The sequence below is a fragment of the Pristis pectinata genome, chromosome 22, assembly GCF_009764475.1.
Source record: "Pristis pectinata isolate sPriPec2 chromosome 22, sPriPec2.1.pri, whole genome shotgun sequence".
Taxonomy (NCBI): domain Eukaryota; kingdom Metazoa; phylum Chordata; class Chondrichthyes; order Rhinopristiformes; family Pristidae; genus Pristis; species Pristis pectinata.
Window position 1 is genome coordinate 21,612,801 of NC_067426.1, and position 21,220 is coordinate 21,634,020.

At 38.3% G+C, this 21,220-nt stretch overlaps 1 protein-coding gene across 20 annotated transcripts in view; it reads right to left on the reverse strand.

Annotated features, from left to right (window-relative positions):
- Nucleotides 1-21,220, reverse strand: part of macf1a (microtubule actin crosslinking factor 1a) — a 426,068-nt gene that overhangs the window by 196,831 nt on the left and 208,017 nt on the right. For all 20 annotated transcript variants that reach the window (XM_052036540.1, XM_052036543.1, XM_052036536.1 and 17 more), the window contains 8 exons: nucleotides 20,287-20,453; nucleotides 17,976-18,088; nucleotides 13,092-13,198; nucleotides 11,363-11,482; nucleotides 7,128-7,223; nucleotides 5,698-5,825; nucleotides 3,256-3,349; nucleotides 2,994-3,148 (listed from right to left, as the gene is read on the reverse strand). In XM_052036540.1, coding sequence (XP_051892500.1) covers nucleotides 2,994-3,148; nucleotides 3,256-3,349; nucleotides 5,698-5,825; nucleotides 7,128-7,223; nucleotides 11,363-11,482; nucleotides 13,092-13,198; nucleotides 17,976-18,088; nucleotides 20,287-20,453 — 980 coding nt within the window. The remainder of the gene's footprint in view (nucleotides 1-2,993; nucleotides 3,149-3,255; nucleotides 3,350-5,697; nucleotides 5,826-7,127; nucleotides 7,224-11,362; nucleotides 11,483-13,091; nucleotides 13,199-17,975; nucleotides 18,089-20,286; nucleotides 20,454-21,220) is intronic.

The window sequence follows — 21,220 nt, forward strand, 5'->3', positions numbered from 1 at the left end:
ATTCCCCTCTTCCTGCAAAGGTGCATCGCATCGTGTTGTATTCCTTCCACCATCTCGCCTACTCATTAAATCTTCTGCAGACTCGTGTTCTGCTCAAGGCATACTTCCCCACCTAGCTTAATATCACAAGTTTGGATATGTCACATTCTGTCTTTTCATTAGGTCATTAATGTATACTGTGAAGTACATTCAGGAGGACACCCTAATATGGAACTCCATAAAGCAAGTGCTAACAGGACACAAAGTTTTTTTACATTATTTTAAAACCTTGGGAACAAGTAAATAAGATATGAACACACAAAACATTCTGGCATTATCAAAATGTCTCACGTTTCCATGGAGCTTCAGGCCATCCAAAATTGTATGCCACAGATTACGTTTATAACCACTCCACATTTATTTTCGTTAATGCCAAGGTCTCTCTGCAAGCTTACAACACTCATTACAATTCACCCGCAGTTATACTTTAGGAGGTTACATTTCCAAGATGCAATACATAAATGGAAAAACTCACTATACCCATTTTAATACTTCTATTAAGGCATACAAACAGACTCTTGGCATGCTTCAGAGGTGACTGATTGATATTTGAAGAAACACTTTGAGGATGATTTGAGTAATATCCATTCCCTCCCTAGATCCTTAACTAGGTTCAAACCAGAGAGAAACTTGTGAGTTAAAGACCTCCTCCATTGATTGTAGAATGGTTACAGCAGCAGCTCACTTGCCCTGAGCAGGTGTTTATACTCCGCACAAGACTTTTCCCATCTTGCTTCATGTTACTCTAAGTACTTAATGTCAAAGTCATTTGAACCACTTCAGTTGAACTACAATTTGACATACATAAGAATTCCACACACTTCACCACAAAATTAAAATTATATTTTTAATTTAGAAATGTCACAAGATTCACCAGTATGAATATTCATAACTTCATCATAGGGCTTTTGTATACACTTGAGCCTAAGTGTATGACTGAAGCAGATAGAAAGAAATTTATCCTGCAGGTCCAATTACAAAATATGAAACTGGGGGCATTCTATACATTGAATATAGTTTACAGTTACACTTCCTCTATTCCACATACATTGACAAACCTGCAATCCAATGAACAGACTGTGTTCCACTTACCTTCACATTTCACCTCTCCATTCGGCACATTTACAGGATCATCCTCTGTCATTCAAGCTACATCCAAAGTGATGCCACCATTCCCTCCCACAACACCCTGTTCCACTCCTCAACCACATGTCTCTTCTCCTCATGGAACATTTCTATATGAAATCAGGTGAGACAACAGCCACCCTTTTAACTCCTCCCTTGCTATCATTCAGGTGCCTTTAGCAAGATTATAGTTTCCAAATCTTCTTTGTGACTTATTGTTAACAAATGCAAGCTACAAGGCAAAATGAGTGTACCTGTTTAATTTAATGCATGTTCACCATCACAACTTCACAGAAAAATTGTTTATGGGAATCCTGCCATTTCAGTTCTCAAGAAGTTCCCAATAAGACAATCAGCTTGAGGAGCATCATTACCATATAAGGGAAGAACTTCCATAGAACAATCATTACAGATTGTGAGTCAGCATTTCAGAATGTTAAAACTGAGAGAAGGTGTAAGTGGGTCAGTTTCTGGTCAGCAACAGTAGTGTGTGGTGCTGGGAGCCTCACCTTTTTACAATTTAAATAGAAGACTTGGATGATGGCAATGAAAGTATGATTGCTATGACACAAAGATAGAAAAGAAAATGAGTTGCAGAGAGATCAATAGGACGCTAGATAATAATTTAAACAGATTATATGAGTGAGCAAAGATCCAGTAGAAGTATTATTTGGGAAAATGTCAAATTGGCAGGGAAATTTCAAAAAGAGCATATTATCTACTTGTTGAAAGATTGCAGAGCTCAGATGCAGAGGGATTTGGATAACCTCGTGAAGATTCACATAAGGTTAGTAGACAGGTACAGGACGATAATTGGAAACCCTAACAGAATTTTGTTGTTTATAATGAGAGGGACTGAAAACAAAAATAGGGAGGTTATGGTTCTGTTACAGTTACAGAACTAGATTACTGTGTACACTATTGATCTCTTCATTTACAAGTATAAATGCATTAGAATCAGTTCAGAGAACTTTTGGATCTAGAATACTCTCATGAGGAAAGGTTGGACAGGCTAGGCTTTTCTCACTGGAGTTTAGAAGAGCAAGGTGATTTAATTCAAACATACAAGGTCCTGAGAAATCAATGACAGGGTGGCTGTGGAGAAGACATTTCCTCTTGTGAGAGAAGCTAGAGCTAGGAGTCACTATTTAAAAACAAGGGGTCATCCACTTAAGACAAATGAGGTGAAATTTAACCCTTGCCTGTCCCTCCTGGAGGTCATGGGTCCTTGGAATTCTCTTCCTCAAAGGCCAGTGGAAGCAGAACTTTTGAATATTTTTAAGGGAGTTAAATAAACTTAAGCAAGGGTGTGAAATGGACTGTCTGTACTGCAGGAATGTGAATGTGAGGTGACCAGCTGATCAGCCATCATCTTACTGAATGGTAGAACAGGCTCAAGGAGCCAAATGGCCTCTTCCTCCTCCTAATTTGCACATTCTTGTGTAAAATGAGCTAATGCAGTTACACAAAATATAAAACTAACAGAATATTTCAGGCAGAACAATGATAATTGTAAATAAATAACAATTATGTTAAATGATTCATTTGCTTTATTTCAATGATTTTTGCAATGAAGAATCAAATCCAGAACTTCAATCACAATTGTGTTAAGTATTGAACTGTGGCACCAGGTTATTTAAACTGGAAGCCTCATTGCATCCTAGTGAATGCGCATGCCTCTTTCAATGTTCCAGTTGCTAATTCACATGTAGCGATTTGATTTTGTGATAATAACATATTGAAGCATGGTAACTAAGCAGAGTTGCATGTATGTCAATACAGGAGTAATGAGTTTATCAGTGCGTAAAAAAAAACACATTTTGTCTTACTTCATAACGATCTGTTCCACTTGATAATACTTCTCATCTCGGAGAATCTGCACATCAATTTGTAGCTGCCGTATTAATCGTTCACACTCTTCTAAGTACATAACCACTTCTGTTTCATATTGAAACTGCTGACTTGATTCTAAATGAGCAGCATCCTGGAAAAAGAAATTCCATTTAGAACATGTCAAGATAAATCCACTAATCTTTCCTCTGCTGGGCAGAATTGCTCTCAAATTTCTTTGTAATTGATATCTTTACTTACAGCCTGCAGGGTATTTTTGGCTAATGTTAATTTTTCCTCACAGTTTAAAGCTCCATTTTGGATTTTGTTTGCAATCTGCAGTAGTAGTTCCAGCCTTGAATATAATATATAACAGAAAAAATTAATTTCAATTTACAGAGGGTGCCTTCTGTAAAGCAATCATTTGTATTCGTTTTTATAAAACATTTGTTTCCATCAAACTATTTTATTCTATTATAACACAGTTAAAGCAAACAGTTAAAAAGAATAACCTTAAATATTTTATCATATGTATGAATAGAAATTGATTTCTCCTAGAAACTTAACAGCTTGGAAAATTTAACTACCACTCCTCTTAATTGTGCCTGGGTGAAAAGGAAAAACTTGGTTGTTACACAAAATTGGAAAATGAAAGGAAAATAGAAAAATTAGACACATTTCAAAATTAATATTTATGGAATTTGTCATCAAAGTTGTTCACATTGAATTATAGAAAAGATTGATGCAAACTGAAATATTTTGCATTTAAAGTTCCCAAACATAAAATTACAAATTTTCAGTGTGTTCAAATCCCTCTTGCCTCTACCGATATTTGCAACTTCCTCCAGTCCCATAAAACTAACATTTCTGCATTCCTTCAATTCCAGATTTTTACACATCCCTAATTTCCTTCACTCCCCCTTTGGCCACCTTATACAGCTCGTTGACACACAATGCTCAGCTTAGAAAGGGATACAACACAGCAAGGGAGAGAAGCAAATCCAAGGAGAACAGGAAGGAATCTGGGGAAGTTGGTTTGGGTTTGAATGTGTATGAGTCTCTCCCTCTCTCTTTCCCCATCTGCTCTGGCTGTTTTTGATCGAGTTGGACTGAGATCAGAAGTCTCTCTCACTCCCTCTCATCTCCCTTCAATTGTCACACTTTATTTTTGTGAGATCTTACAGTATACAAAATCTCAAAGCCTCTTTTCACATGGCATATCTGCCCTTCCTTACTTTCCACTGCTCACAACCTGCTCCCCTGGTTGCTCAATGATACAGACTCATTGTGAACATCTCACTGCGATTTGGCCTTTGATGATGGTTCAGCTTTCCATGTCTGGGCACAGACTACTGGAGCACAGTTTCAGTGTGATGGGAAATAGGTAAAGCAAATCTAATGACACAAATGATTGCAACCTTGTGGTGCAGCTTCATGCGCCTCAGGAAACAATTCAAACAATGCCACATGAAAACATAACTTTAAACCATCCAACCAGTTTATCTGAAAAGTAAAATTGAAGGCAGCATGTACCTTGAAAAGTTGGCTGGTTGGCTTGCAGCTCACTCAGTGGAATTACTGGCCAAAGGCTTGAAGAGGTATTTACTTCCAATGCTAATGTGTTATGCTTTTCTTTTTATGTCAGTGACACAATTAACGTGTTTACAAAATTAATGCAAAATTTGTTTTCCATTTAATTGCACACATTACTGCAGATTAACAGCACTAATTTAAATAGTTGTGAAACACCAGCTACATGATCATTGCAGTTTTTGTAAGAAGTCACGTTCATATGTGAAAATTCACAGCATTAGGGATTGGAGGGATAGGGTTAGGTTAGATTTTTGTTTCTAAAAGCAAAAATATATATATTTTTTTAAACTGGGCAAAGGTAATAAATACAACTATTTTCTATATTTAAAAAAAAGAATCCAATAGGAGAAAAATAATCTGCACCAAGACTGCTATGAACAATTAAAAATAAATATATTGAAATCAGTTTATTTAAGAACATGAACAATGTTCAATGAGTCCTGATGTACGTCTCAACCCGAAACACAACAATTCCTTTCCCTCTCATTTGCTGCTTTTACCACTGACTTCCTCCAGCAGTTTACTTTTTTGCACAATGTTCAAAGTGGTATAATATATGAACTAACTCCCCCGCCTCATTAAACTAGCAAAACCAAACTTGCCCAAGTTAAAAAAAAATTGAATTTGCCAAAATCATCCCTCCAAGTTCATCCTGCCCATAGAATGAAATTCTCTATTACTGTAGCAAGAAATTCACAACTCAAATTTGGAAGCTGTTCAGTATTTATAATATTCAGAAATGCTGATGAGTCAACCCCATTCAATATACTCTGCCCTGAATTTCATAAATAAATACATTTTGTTTCAATTTTGAACATTTGCAACATCAAATGTAATATCAAAATGGCCCATTGCTGCAAAATCTGCAGTGAAAACACTCTTAGCCCTTTTGTGTCCACCACTGATACATTGAAAATTTCTAATACCGAATTAATTTTTACCTTAGAAGATTGAATGATGACAATCAAAAAGCTCATAAATTACTTTGCTAAGAGTACTGATAGAAAGTTAAATATTTCCATGGCTAACTTTGTAGAGAATAGCATGAGAATGTCACTCAAACCAATTACATTCACCTGTAAAACCAGTCATTATATTACACACACAAACCTTTCTACTGCAGGTCTGAGGGCTTTCTCTCGATCTAACATTTCAATGATCAGTTTGCCCCATTCTTCTTCTACATCATTGGGGTGGAAACCTTGGGGAAGCAAAATTCGACCAAACTCTATCCAAACCTAGGGGAAAAGATGGATATCTATTGAAAAATATCTAATAAGATTTATTCCAGAACTTCATTCTCCATTACATTGATCAGGACTTGCCTGAAGGATCCAGGGGGACATGATGATTCCGTTTCCTGCTGTCCAGACCCACATCCTCAAAGGGACAGCTATAAAACTCACCATAAAGACATTTTTTTTTTCAAAATTACCTTAGTATCAGGGTGAGATAAGCAGGAATGCTTCTCCTGGATCCAAGTTTTAAACCACAGATATTTAAAAGATCAACAGTTTAAGTAAAATCCAACCTTTAGGACTAAAATAAAATCATAAGTAGAGCTATCCATCGAGTGCACTATAGTAAAGTAGTAGCTGATGAACCTTGTTCTTCAAAGATGTCAATAACTGTTAGTTGAGGAAGTCTTGATCAAACATTGGAGTAAAACAACAATGAGCTTGTATACCAAGAGGATTTTCAAACTATTTGCAAATAACTAATTCATATAATCAGTGACATATACAGGTCCTCCCAGGTTACGACAGGGCTCTGCTCCCAAGAATTGTTCGTAACCTGAACAGTTCGCAAGTCAGAAATGCGGCCTCCTGGTAATATAGTTAACTAAAAACATAGGCCAATCACAGACAACTTGTAGACAAACCAGGGTGTTTCACTCAACTGGATATTGCCACGAACTGAGTTCCCACAGGGCAGAAGATGCCTGCAGCAGTTGACAAATCCATCCTGGCAGTCTCAAAACACTCATTCATCTGGACAGGCTGTAGGTAAGTCCGACAATTGTAACCTGAGGAGGACCTGTACCTTGTACATAAAATACAATGCACGTAGGAGCACAGCTTTCACCACTAATTCAGAAGGCTCTAAACATATATAAATTGAAAAGCAAACTCTGATACAGGAAAATTGATCCCTTAACCTAGCTATCAATAAATTATGTCCTCTAAACTACATTATGAAATACCTTAAAGCACATTATGTGCTGTTGTGAACTAGAGGAAGCAGATGACTGCCAATAATCCACATTAAAATCACAGCCAGCATTTAGCCATCATTTTATCCCTTCCACATTCCCACCCAAACTCTCTGCAGCTACTCACTGCCATACATTCCAACATACCCCATTCAGCATCTGGCTCCTCCAGCCAGCACATGCAGATTGACAACTGTGGAAGAATAGAATTTCTGCGACAATAACATTACCCAAATGAAGCCCTGCCTCATCAATGAGAATCAAACTTCCTCCTTCAGACAGCACCATTATTTATGCTCAAATCAGTTTCTGGGACACGATGTCTTACCTCAAACAATTTATATAAATGTTGTATTTGTGCCTTTTCTACTTCTTTTGCTGGTAATTCAGTTTCTTTAAAATGTACATATTCATTATAAAGTGCCTGCATGAAAGAAGACAAAGGAGACATTCAGTCCATGGAAACAAAAAGCCTTCACCTGCTTATTGAATTATAAAACATGACATTTTGGAGAATGAAACAAGTCACAGATTCAGAGTTTATACAGCATGGAAACAGGCCCTTCAGCCCAACTCTTCCATGCTGATTGAGATACCTACCCGAGCTAGTCCCATTTGCTTGTGTTTAGCCCATATTGCTCTGAACCTTTTCTATCCGTGTACCTGTCCAAATGTCTTTTATACATTGTAATTGTACCTGCCTCTACCACCTCCCCTGGCAGCTCATTCCATATGCTCACCGCCCTCTGTGTGAAGAACATGCCACTCAGGTCCCCTATAAATCTTGCCCCTCTCACTTTAACACTATGCACACTAGGTTTGGACTTCCCTATCCTGGGAAAAAAGATTGTGGTCATTCAACTTATCTATGTCCCTCATTACTTTATAAACCTCCATAAGGTCACCCCTCAGCCTCCTACGCTCCAGAGAAAAAAGCTGCAGTCTATCCGGTCTCTTCTTATAACACAAAACATGCAGTTCTGGCAACATCCTTGTGAATCTTTTCTGCACCCTCTCCAGCTTAATGACATCCTTTCTAAAGCTTGGCGACCAGAACTGTGCACAATGCTCCCAAGTGTGGCTTTGCCAATGTCTAGTAAAGCTGTAACATGATGTCCCAACTCTTATTCTCAATACCTTGACCAATGAAGGCCAGCATGCCAAATGTCTTCTTCACTACACTGTCTACCTGCATTGCCACTTTCAGGGAACTATGTACCTTTACCTGTGGTTCTGTTTAAAATGATTAATAAATCCATTCCATAGAACCATACAGCAAAAAACAGGCCCTTCGGCCCACCATGTTGTGCCGTCCATCAAACCACCTTCACACTATCTAACCCTTTCCTCCTGCATATCCCTCTATCTCACATTCCTCCATGTGCCTATCCAAGAAACTCTTGAACCTGTCCAATGTATCTGCCTCCACTACCACTCCAGGCAGTGCATTCCATGCACCAACCACTCTCTGGGTGAAAAACCTCCCCCTGACATCTCCCCTGAACCTCCCACCCATAACCTTAAAGCCATGCCCTCTCGTCTTCAGCATTGGTGCCCTGGGAAGGAGGTGCTGACTGTCTACTCTATCTATTCCTCTCAATATTTTATATACCACTATCATGTCTCCTCTCATCCTCCTCCTTTCCAGTGAATAAAGCCCTAGCACCTTAAGCCTTTCCTCATATTCCATACGCTCTAATCCTGGTAAATCTCCTCTGCACCCTCTCCAACGCCTCCACATCCTTCCTATAATGTGGCGACCAGAACTGAACACAGTACTCTAAGTGTGGTCTAACTAGAGTTTCGTAAAGCCGCATCATTACTTCGCGGCTCTTAAACTCAATCCCCCGACTTATGAAAGCAAACATCCCATAGGCCTCCTTAACTGCTCTATCCAGCTGTGAGGCAACTTTCAGTGAACTGTGAATATGAACCCCCAGATCCCTCTGCTCCTCTACACTGCCAAGTACCTTGCCATTTACCCTGTACTCTGCCCTGGAGTTTGTCCTTCCAAAGTATACCACCTCACACTTCTCCAGATTGAACTCCATCTGCCACTTGTCAGCCCAGCTCTGCATCCTATCAATAGCCCTCTGTAAACTCCGACAGCCCTCCACACTATCCACAACACCACCGATCTTAGTGTCGTCCACAAACTTACTAACCCAGCCTTCCACCCCCTCATCTAAGTCATCTATAAATATCACAAAAAGTAGAGGTCCCAGAACAGATCCCTGCAGGACACCACTAGTCACTGCCCTCCAATCCGAGGGCACTCCTTCCACCACAACCCTCTGCTTTCTACAGGCAAGCCAATTCCTAATCCACACAGCCAAGCTTCCCTGGATCCCTTGGCCTCTGACCTTCTGAAGAAGCCTACTATGAGGAACCTTATCAAACGCCTTACTAAAATCCATATAGACCACATCCACCGCACTACCCTCATCAATCTTCCTCGTCACCTCCTCAAAGAACTCTATCAGGCTTGTGAGGCAAGATCTTCCCTTCACAAAGCCATACCGGCTGTCCCTAATCAGTCCATGATTCTCCAGGTGTTCATAGATCCTATCCCTTAGAATCCTTTCTAACTTTCCTTTCTTCTTTAGCTTCTGCACTATAGCTCCCACAATCAAACCTGTTTTGGCCAAAGGATGCATCTGCCTGGGCTGTAGACTTCAGTCCTCTGTCCTGCACAAACATTGTTATTCTAATTTACTGCAAGAAGGTTTGTATTCAATGAATCTAGCTATGTCATCTTACTTTCTCCTTTCCTAACTCTTTCCAGTTTAAGCATTCAAGACAGTATACGGTAAGCAAATGAAAACCAATCACATCTATAAAATGGCAAAGTTCATTCAATATGCACTGTAAGTTTGAACATCAGTCACCTAGTTTAACATTCTGTAAATATATTGTCAAATCTAATGCCCTATTCTGTAAACAAGCAAACAATGCAATTCAAAACAATTAAGATAAATTGATTATTTTTTAATTTAAACCAGTGTCAAATAATAAAAAGAGCATTTGCTCCTGCTACAATCACAGCTGACCTTCTACCTTAACTCTACCTTCCTGTAATCAGACTTCTCTTTTCACAAGGCAAACAGGTGAGGGCTCTCAAACCACAATTTGGTCTGGTGAACCTTCATCACATCCCCCAAAAAAATGCAGCAAGATTTCTTTAATCTTACATCTCATAACCTTAATAATAAAGGCCAACAAAATTTGCTTTCCAAATTTCTTGATGTCATTAACAATCTACATCCAATTTTCTCCAATTATCAATGTTTAGTTGTCTCTAATATTAAAAAGAAATTTCTTCCTACTAAAATAAATTGTTTTTCTGTTCCACACTCAGTACTCCAGTTGGCACCCTTTAGCAGATAACTTAACCTCCATGCATTTTTTCTCAGCCCTTTCACAGCTAACTTTCCTACCTAGCTTTATATTGTGTGCAAATTTAGAAATGTTACATCAGATTTACGTCATCGTATGAACTGTAAATCGTTTATTCCTGTAGTACCGTAGTAAGTACATCCTTCCAACCTGAAAATATCCCATTTATTCTTGAATAACGACACCCAGTCCTGATGAAGAGTCTCGACTCGAAATGTCGACTGTTCCTTTCCCTCCATAGATGCTGCCTGACCTGCTGATTTCCTCCAGCTTTTTGTGTTGCTCCAGATTTCCAGCATCTGCTGTCTCTTTTGTGTCTCTATTTATTCTTTTTCTGCTGTCCTTCAACCAATCCTCCAAGTATTCATATATATTACCCACAATCCCAGGAGTTCTGACTATTTTTGAAATAATTTCATCTTGCACCTCATCAATTTTTTTGGAAAATCCAAATATACCAAATAAATATCTTCTGCCATCAGATTTCTGAACGGTTCATGAACCCATGAACACTACCTCGTTATTCCACTTTTTTTGCACCATTTTTGTAATTTAGAGTGATTTTTCTGTCTTTGTACTGCACTGCTGCCACAAAACAACAAATTTCATGTCATACAAGTCAGTGATAATAAACCTGATTCTGATTGACCGCATCTCCCTTATCCACCCTGCAATTTACATTTGTTAAATGCATTTTCTTCACCATAAATCCATACTGACTCTCAAATCACATTATGATTTTCTAAGACCACATGTGTCATAGCAGACATTTCCAGTTTGCGTATTACTGTCATAAGTCTATGCAACATGGAGTTCCTGATTTTCTGTTTCCCCTTTCTTTAACTGTTGGCACCTTGCAATTCACAGCTATTGCTCCGAAGTCTGGGAATTCTGGGAGATCTAAATTAATTCATTTGAAGTAAGGTAATTAATTTAGCTGTAGAAACAATGAACTTAGATACAAATAATTTTGCTGCGTATATAAAAGCTGGAACGACTATGTGACGTAATTCTCAGTTTTATACTTTCAGCAACTTATTTGTTCAAATAATAGATCAGAAGAAAACATAACATGAGTTTCACTTAAATTGCTATCAGGATCATTTACAAGTTATTTGGTTTCTTCATTTTGCTGTAAATGACAAAGCAAGATAACATGGAGATCACCTTAAGTTCTACAGGATTGTGTGGAAAAGCTTTATCGGACATCAGCGTGATGTGCTGCCTGATCCACTGGAAGAGGTAGTTTACTTTATTCTGGTATTCCTGCCATTTGGAGTCAACCTCCTGGGTATTAACACAGTAACAATAATCAGAAAAAATTTTAACAACTGATAAAATTCACAACATGCAAGACATCAGCTCAATTACAACATAGATGCAATGACAACACTTTTTCAACAAGGTTTGTGTACTTAAGCATTTATACTTTCATCATCAGTCTTGTCAGTTCATCCAAAAATGTCAAGTTTGTCTCAAACAACTCTCATCAACTTAGATTTTCCTGTACAACAGGCGCATAGGGTTTTGTATCCTCGAACTAAAACTACAACAAATCTTAATATTTTGTTTGCCAAACTATTTACTTTTTAGTTGAAAATTCTGTTAATACAAGGCTTTCACTAATTAATAATTTATAAGAAAAATATCTTTACAAAATGAATGCAATAATCTGCTGTGCGTTAATCATGTAATTAATGCTGATTAACTACCAGGCATGATGCTAACATATTTCCAGGCTTGAAATTCATCGCAAGTTGCATAACAACTTGTCTGAGTTATTGTTGAAACCAAGGTTTGATGAAAGTAGTATGGATGATATATGCATAAGTAACCAGAAATCAAGCGATAAATTACCACATATTCATTTTAGCATAAAGGAAGCAGATGGGCATAATGAGACAGTGGCAACAGAGATATTAAACTGTTTAAGAGAAAACAGAGAGCAAAGGTGAAGTTGTTTATGGACTGGAGGGAAAAATGCAATGGCATCCTCTTAGGGCCAGTATTAGGGCTCTTATTGAGACTTGTTAATGCAAGGAACTTGGGAATACGAGAAAAAAATTCAGTCTGTGGAAGAGGCAGAAGTTGGAAATGTAGTTAACAGTGAGAAAAGTAGCCGAGTTCAGAAAAACAGTTTTAAAAAAATAGCAAATAAAATTTAATTCAAAAAAGTATGCAATATATATTGAAAATACAAATGGGGAGGGGCAAGATAAACTAAATCAAATAATTTAAAAGGTCTGTTGGAACAGAGAACTGGAGATACATAAACACAAATTCTTGAATGCATAGGGCAAGTGAATATATCATTACAATTTGGGATCCTGAGCAAAACTTATTCCTTCTGTGTTGCAAGGCTATACAACTAATAAATTGAATAATCACACAAATATTGGGCTAACATACAAATAATATACATGAAAAAGATATTTCAGTTTTTAATAACTGTCCATAGTTGTCAAGGGATTCATGATGCCCACTAGAGTGCATATGAACATGGACATTCCAAACTTTCTCAGCAATGCTTGTCTGTATTTCATGACTGTAATCCTCGTTAAATCCAGTGAGTAAATTTCCTGCAATTCTCCAGCAATTACACTGTTGAATCTAACCTCTGAACCCACTCCAGGTTTGAATACAAGTACTTCACCAATATTACGTATGTGAGAGGAAAATATCTGTTTGAAAGTTATTGTAAATTTGACACATTGATGCATTTGTCAAGAAAGTGACAAATTCTAGCTGCAATTTTACTGGATCATATGAACTATTAGCAAAATACATTCCTGATTTAGCATGAGAAACATTAGTTCACTCTTTGCACTTGCACCGAAAACTCCTTCACCACACATACTATATAACCATGTTAACGTATGGAAATGTGAATTCTTACATTTGCACTAATACCTTCACCACCTTCTGGGACCTTGGGGAATGATTCATAAATAGAGGAGACATAAGTGAGCACCGACTTCTCATCAGGAGATGGAACATCAACATCTGAAAGAACAAGTCTATGTTAACTCGACAATATCAGCCACTCATAAGTGATACATCAAATGCATCCAATAGCTTCCTTCTTTAAAAAAAGACATTTATACAAGCAATGAACAGAAGAACAGGAATAGGCCATTCAGCCCTTCGAGCCTACTTCACCATTCAACAAGACCACGGTTGATTTTTGACCTCAACTTTTTCCTGCCACATTTCCATTTTCCTTCATTGCTCTAATACATAAAAATGAATCAATTTTATTTTGAATAAATAAGCTGCCAAACCCGTCAACAGTAGAAAATTCCAGAGATTCACCATCCACTGCATAAAAAGATTTCTCCTTATCTCTATAACACATAGCCTACCCCTTATTTGTTAGCGAGGGGAAACATCCTTTGTGTCTACCCTGTTAAGCTATCAAGAGCTTTGTACATTTCAATGAGATCTTCTATACCGTAAAAGAACAGCAGCCTTGCCTACTCAATCTCTCCTCGCATGGCAGACCTGCCATCCCAGTAGCCTGTCTCATGAATCTTTGTTGTACACCCTCTAAAAAATATACTTTTTCTTATTAATTAAGATGCCATAATTGTTTACAGTGGTCCAGATTACTCTTGTACTTAAACTTTGTAGCAATAAGGATCAACACACCAGTTGCTTTCCTTATTGCCTACTGTACCTGCATATTAGCTTTGAGTGACTTGTGTGCAGGGACCCAGATCCCTTTGAACATCATTACTTGCCAATCTCGCAGCATTTAAAAAAGTCAGCATTTCTGTTGTTTTCAACAAGAATGGATAACCTCACATTTGCCCACATTGCACTTGCCCACATTGTACTGCATTTGCTAAGTTGTTGACCACCACTCAGCTTGACCACATTCTCTTGAAGCCTCTTCACAAACACGTCACTACTTGCATATCAGTTTGTTTTGCATCATCAGTAAATCTGGAAATGTTTTATTTAATCCAGTTAGTCAAACTGTTGATAAGGATTGTGAATAGTAGGGGTCCAGGCACCAATCGCTGTGGGAGCCCACAATTCACAACCTGCTAATGCAAGAGGAATCAGTTTTTGTCTGCTTTAGATTGAAGGCAGGGCAGTAGATGTTGTCTATCTGGACTTTAGTGAGGTTTTTGACAAGATCCTGCATGGTAGGTTGGTCCAGAATGCGAGGCTTGTTGGTGAAATGGATCCAAAATTGACTGTAGAACTGTAACATTTGATGTACTACCGGGATCAGTGCTGGGACCTTTATTGTTTGTAATGCATACATACATGACTTGGATTAAAATGTAGCTGATCAGATTAGTCAATTTGAGTAATGGTGAGGCATTGAGTATAAGAGCTGGGCTGCCACATTGAAGTTGTATAAAATATCAGTTAAGCCACACTTAGAGTATTATCTACAGTTCTCGTTGCTACACCTGGAAGAATGAGATAGCAAGAGAGAGTACAGAAGAGATTCACCAGGATGTTGCCTGGAATGGAGGTCTATAGTTATAAGAAGAGATTGGATAGGCGGGATTTATTCTCACTGGAATGCAGGAGACTGTGAGGGGTAACTTTACAGAAGTCTACAAAATTATAGTGAGGCCCAGATAGGATAGGCCTTCTCCCAGGGCAGGGGAACTTAGAACTAGAGGGCACAGGTTTAAGGCAAGAGGGGAGAAATTTAAAGGAGATCTGAGGGTGGTGAATATTTGGTATGAGCTGCCAAAGAAGTGAGTGGAGGCAGATACTATCACAACGTTTAAATGGCATTTGGACAGATACTCTGATAGGAAATGAGTAGAGGGACATGGACCTAACATGGGCAAATGGGATTGGCGTCCATAGGTCTCACAGTTGGCATGGATGAGGTGGGCCGTAAGGGCCAGTTTCTGTGCTGTATGTTTCTATGATATTGTTTTCTCTGTTAATCTTTTTAGGCAGTCCCTCAGCATAAAAGCTGACTTACTTCCACTCTGTTTTTGTGCATTCTGAGATGGCTAATGAGGCCAATGTGGGAACACCCAACCTTTCCGCAGATGGGATAGGACATGGCTGACAGGGCAGGTAGGTAGAAAAATGAAGTGGCATGCTCCTGCTGCCCCTTGGAGTTCCATATGCTCCCAAGGCATGGCCTCAAGTTCTCAGTATCATCCGGAACGTTTCTTCTCCATTTGAAGTACTCATGGGCCACAATTTCCCAGGAATCAATGGGAATGTTTCACTTTAAAGAAGCTTTGAGAAAATCCTTGAATCTCTTTCTGATGACCAGGCAACCTCTTCTCACCATTAAGCTTGGAATAATTTGTATGTCTCAGGAGTTTATTGTAAGGCATGCAAATGATGTGACCCACTCAACACAGCTGACTGAGATAACTCCTGGACGGTAGCGTAGCGGTTAGCATGACACTATTACAGCGCCAGCGATCGGGGTTCGATTCCCGTAGCTGTCTGTAAGGAGTTTGTATGTTCTCCTGTGTCTGCATGGGTTTCCTCCGGGAGCTCCCGTTTCCTCCCACATTCCAAAGATGTACAGGTAGATTAATTTGGGTTTAAAAGATGGGCGGCACGGACTCATTGGGCCAGAAGGGCCCGTTACCACACTGTAAGTAAAATTTAAATTTAAATTTAATTTAACTCATTCACTTAAGCAAACGAGAAGTTGGACTTTACATTCAACATCTGAAAGACCAAGGTCCTCTACCAACTTTCCTCTGCTAAAGCACACTGTCGCCCAAAAATAAAGGTTCATGATGAAACACTAAAAAATGTGGATCAATTCCCAACTCTTGGGAGCCACCTCCTGGCAAAGACACACATCGATGATGTAAGTCAGTAATGCTTTCAAAGGCCAGCACAGCCTTTGGTTGATTGAGGAAAATGGTATTTTAAGATCAAGAACTCAGACCTAGCACAAAAGTTATGATCTATTGCCCAATAGAGACCTCTGCCCTCCAAAATGCTACTAAGACCTGGGCTACATACAGCAGGCATCTCAAGGCACTGGAGAAATCCTCCAAGTTTGTTGCCACAAAATCCTCCAAATTCACTTAAAGTACAAGCAAACCAACTTCAGTGTCCTCTCCCAGGCCAACCAGCGAGGCCCTAGTTACTTTCATTTCATTCCACATGCACTAACTTTGTTCAGCAACTGCCTCTGTTGGACCTTGTTAAAAACTTACAGAAAACCCAAATACATCATATCCACTGGTTCCCTCTCATCTGCTCGACAATACAAATCCTCAAACAATCCAATAGATTAGTCAAACATAACTTCCCCTCATAAATCTATGCTGTCACAAGTGTGCAATTTCCTAAAATTGGCAACACCTTAGTTAAGATACATTTATGTCAAATTTTGATTTTGCTTGATTATCTCCAGGATATGAATGCCATTGTAAATGCCAACATTTATTGTCCATTCATATTTGTTCTAAAGGTAGATACATCTCATAATAAAAACTACTCTACCCTGCCAGTTTTTCTTTTAAATAGAGTAAATACGTAAACACTCTACTTTGCTACCACTTTTTTTTTGAGATTTGATCATCACTAGCAAATTTATCATTTATAGTACAATTCTAAGTGTCCTCAAGGAGGCGGTGATCAGCTTGCTCCTTGAACCTCTGCAGTCCTTCGGGTGCGGGTACTCCCACAAACATATTGGTGAGAGAGTTCCAGGGCTCACGATACATTTCCAAGTCAGCAAGGTGTACAATCTGGGAGGGAAACCTGCAAATGGTAGTGTCCCCGTGTGCCTGTTGCCCTTGTTCTTCTTGGTGGTAGAGGTCTCAGGTTTGGGAACCACTGCTGGAGTAGTAATGGCAAGTAACAGCAACGCACTTGTAGATAGTTCACACTGCAGCCAGTGGGCACAGGAGGAAAGAAATGCGTAGGGTGTTGCTGCTTTGTCCTGAATGCTTTAGAGCTTGTTGCAACATTGTCAGAGATGACTTCATCCAGGAAAGTGGAGGTTATTACATGACACGCTGACGTACCATGTCAAGATGGAGGAAAGGGTTAACATGACAAGAGACAAGTAGCTTACTACAAGATACTCTGCTTCTGACCTGATCTTGTAGCTAGAGTATTTTGCGGCTTGTCTAGACGAGTTTCTGGTCAATGGTAACCTCCAGTATGTTTGATGATGGGCAACTCTCAGATGGTAACATCATTGAATATCCAGGGCAGGTGGCTGAACCTTTTTTTTTAAATGGAAAGAGCCATTATCTGGCACTTTTGCAGCAGGAATGTCATTTGACATTTACTAGCCAATGCCCGAATGTCACAGACATGAACGGTTTCAGAACCATGAATGGAATCTTGCAATTATCAGCAAACGTTCCCACTTCTGAACATATAATGGAAAAAGGGTCATTGGTGAAGCAGTTTAAGATGGTTGAGCCAAGGACGCTGCCCTGAGGAAACCCTGCAGCGATGTGCTGGGGCTGGAATGATTGACATCCAACCATAGGCATCTTCCTGTGCATGAGGTAGGACTCCAATTATTGCATATTTTCCCCTTGGTGGCCATGGATTTCAGGTTTACAAGTGTTATAAGACAATCTTAAAACTCTTGCAAGAAAAGATTTTGAAAAGGGTCACTACTAAAATCATCCAACTTTACTAAATAAAAGGATACTGAAAAATATCTTAAGATTAATTTTGAAACATACCAGTGAACCTTTGGCTAAAAATCAAGCATAGATGGATGGACAAGAATAATCATAACCAAGTTAAGCAAAGGACAGACAGTTCTCTTGCACAGTGCAGTTCCACAATTGTTGTATACCTTCTGGATCCAATAGTCGTGTAACACCAAGTGCTTCAGCAACAGCAAAGGCTTGCTCCAGATTCTCTTGATTGCTCTGAATTGAAACTTTCTCCATATCTATGAGGTCTGGTCTGTAAAAGCAAGCATCCAATTGAGCTTCAATGCACCAAAATTTATTGTATAAAATGTATCAAGCCTTTCAATCGATTTGATGCATGTTGAAAACTGTAAATCAGATCCAAAAATTAAACAGCAGCTGCATCTGTTAAGTAAAAGGTTTTTTATATTAGGAAATGGAAATTTCCAAAGTGGGTACACTAATTATTCACATTTCCTATATCCCCCGACTGAAAAATCAAAGGTTTATCTGGGCAATAGTGACAACTTGGTTGCTATGCTTTCACATATTTCAAATCATAGAAGATAAAGGCACTGAGGATGTCATTTAATTCAAAACACATTTGCTGGCTGTAGATAAATATGCAGCCTAACCCACTTCCAGCTCTGATATGAGAGTATTGCAGGTTATACCACTTCAAGTACACATTCAAGCACTTTTAAAATGTGTTCAATGTTTCTGCCTCAACATTTCTTTCAGACAGTGAGCCTGACCTTCTGGGTGAAAAAAGAATTCTCCTTAGATCTCTTCTCCATGCACACAGTTTCCTGACATCTGCACTTAGGGAAACAGGAGCGTTCCTGTCCACCCTATTTAGGTCCATTATAATCTTATGCACCTCAATTAAATCAACAATCCCAATCTTTCTCCATTCCCTAGTCCAATCATATTCTTCCAATAATGTGGTACCAGAACTAGTGAAAATACTGTAGCCATAGTCTAACTTGTATTTTCTATATGAGCATGACAAAACTCTAAATCTTCAATAAATAAATCTTTAAGCAAAACAGCTATTTTGTTTAAAATTTCAGGATTGTACAAAATCAGGGCATGCAGGGACTGACCACTCATTGACTATATACTATTAAAAATTTTATACAATCGTCTGTCAAAGAAGAAAAACCAAACCATGCTTGATATGATCCAGTAGTCATTTGACAGAGACATTTTATTTATTTGAAAAAAGTTGAATACTCAAAAATTCAATTCTTTTGTTAGTTACTGCATGCAAAAGTTAAATAATTCCAATAATTAACAGTGGATTCTGTTTTAAATTTGAGCGTGTGAAGTCAAATCAACATTTACCAATAAAAATATAATCCTGCCAAGCCCTTTATACAGTTCTAGCACAAATCCTCTGCTATTATATTGCATATATACTGATAAAGAAGAAAATCTTATGCACCTTATCACCTTGCTCCTTGTGGGATCTCCAAGGTTCCTCGGTACTTCTACCTTCCTCACTATTCCAACAATCAGGGTGGATCAGGCCCACTACTCGCACTCACCTTACTCTTTTTCTGCGACCATACCTAGCTTTCTGACCAGTCAACTGAGAGGCCAGGCTGTCAAAAGGCTTTTTAATAGTTAAAGTGTTATTGAAAATCAGACCCTTAAAAAAAGTTAAATTTCAAGTATATTTTTAAATCATTAATATCTTAAAAGATTAGAAATTAGCAAAGGAAAGTAAAATTTAGAAAAACAAACCATCTACCTGTACTTGTTTTGTTTATCCAAGGTCAGCTATCCTTTTTAAATGAACAATTTTGCAAATCAAAAGGCCAAATGCACCGACTGGTCTCCGACTTCCATGTTTCCATACACAAGTGCAGAAGTCAGAGACCAGGTGACCCCCTGAAGAGAACATCGTGGATAGTTCTCCATGGAACTCTCGGCCAGAGGGAAGCACGTTTCAGCACAACGTGAATATTCTTGCCTCTTTCGCTGTCCACGAATCCAAAACCCCGTACTTTTCTGGATTGAATTCTAATTGACAATTTTTGCCCATCTGACCAGGCCACTGATATCTTCGCCAGTTCATGGCTTTCTTAGTCATAATCACACATCCAATTTCTGAATCACTGCAAACTTGAATAGTCAGGAGCTAAACTATAATACAGGATCTCAAAGATTACAGTTTCTTTATTATTACCAGGCTCACAATGTAAATAGTATAATCTACAAGATCAAGATTGTCAATATAATGCCTAAAGAATAAACATGTAAATTCTCTGTAAAATCTCAATCAACACTGAAGTTAAAGTGAGTTTGAAAATAACACAATAGTTACATTTTATTGAACATACACACAAGAGACTGGCATTTATTTTCATTGTGGTCCTGTCGCTTATGTTTTTCTAATAAATCTCATGTATCACATAGCAATTCAAATGAAAATTTAACAAAATCGTCTTAATTGTAATAGTTCACCTGTATTTATGTATGATAGCATTAAATACTTTTCCATCACTCCAGCTGGAGGTAAAATTGGAGCACTTTAAACCAGAATATCCTTCCGTCAACTTCTGTGTCCAAAGTAGCAACTTTTCCTTAGCAGACATGTCACCGGATTCTCCACTCACATAAATTTCTGAGATCTGCAAAAGAAGATTTGTAAAGAATGTATCCCAAATCACTTAAGACAAATACTGCAGACCCAGAAGTCTGGCTCATAGCTAAACAATGCCATTGTATTCATTTTAATGATCATCCAAAAACCAGACTCAACATGAATTATTTTGACCAAACCTACACAAGGTGCTAAAGATCTCCCTTGTTTGTTCCTGTCTAGCTTTTTTGGGTGCAAAATTCTTCAATGGATTTATTGCCAACATAAAAGATTCACATAGGATTTTGCATCTTCAAATTGGTAAAATTCTAACAAAATCAACAAGACTTTAATTTATATGTTAAGACAACAAACCGAATCACTACAATTATGATGATCATTTTAAAAATTGGACACGAAAGTTGGCAATCCAAAATAGGGACACTTCTCGAAATGTAGTTGGTCAGCCAACACTTGAAAAGACAAGTTAATGCTTCAGGAAGAATTGTGGACCAGCACCGGGACAGGAGGAGAATCCTTTTGCTGAATTGATGGGTAAAATAGAATATTGGTACACAATGATAGTTGACCATCCACCATCAGCAACTGTGTTATAGTCAGAAATTCTCCCCAATCTTGACTGTGCGATCCAATATAAAATGGTCAATTATGTTTTTATTTCAGATTTTGAAATGTTAGTAGATACCTGTGCTTAACATTCTTAGAACTTTCACAATATCATTGGTTTAAATACCAGTATTATGTTTATACAATAAAATAAGATGCTTTTCCAAGCACAAAAGAGCGAAATTTTTA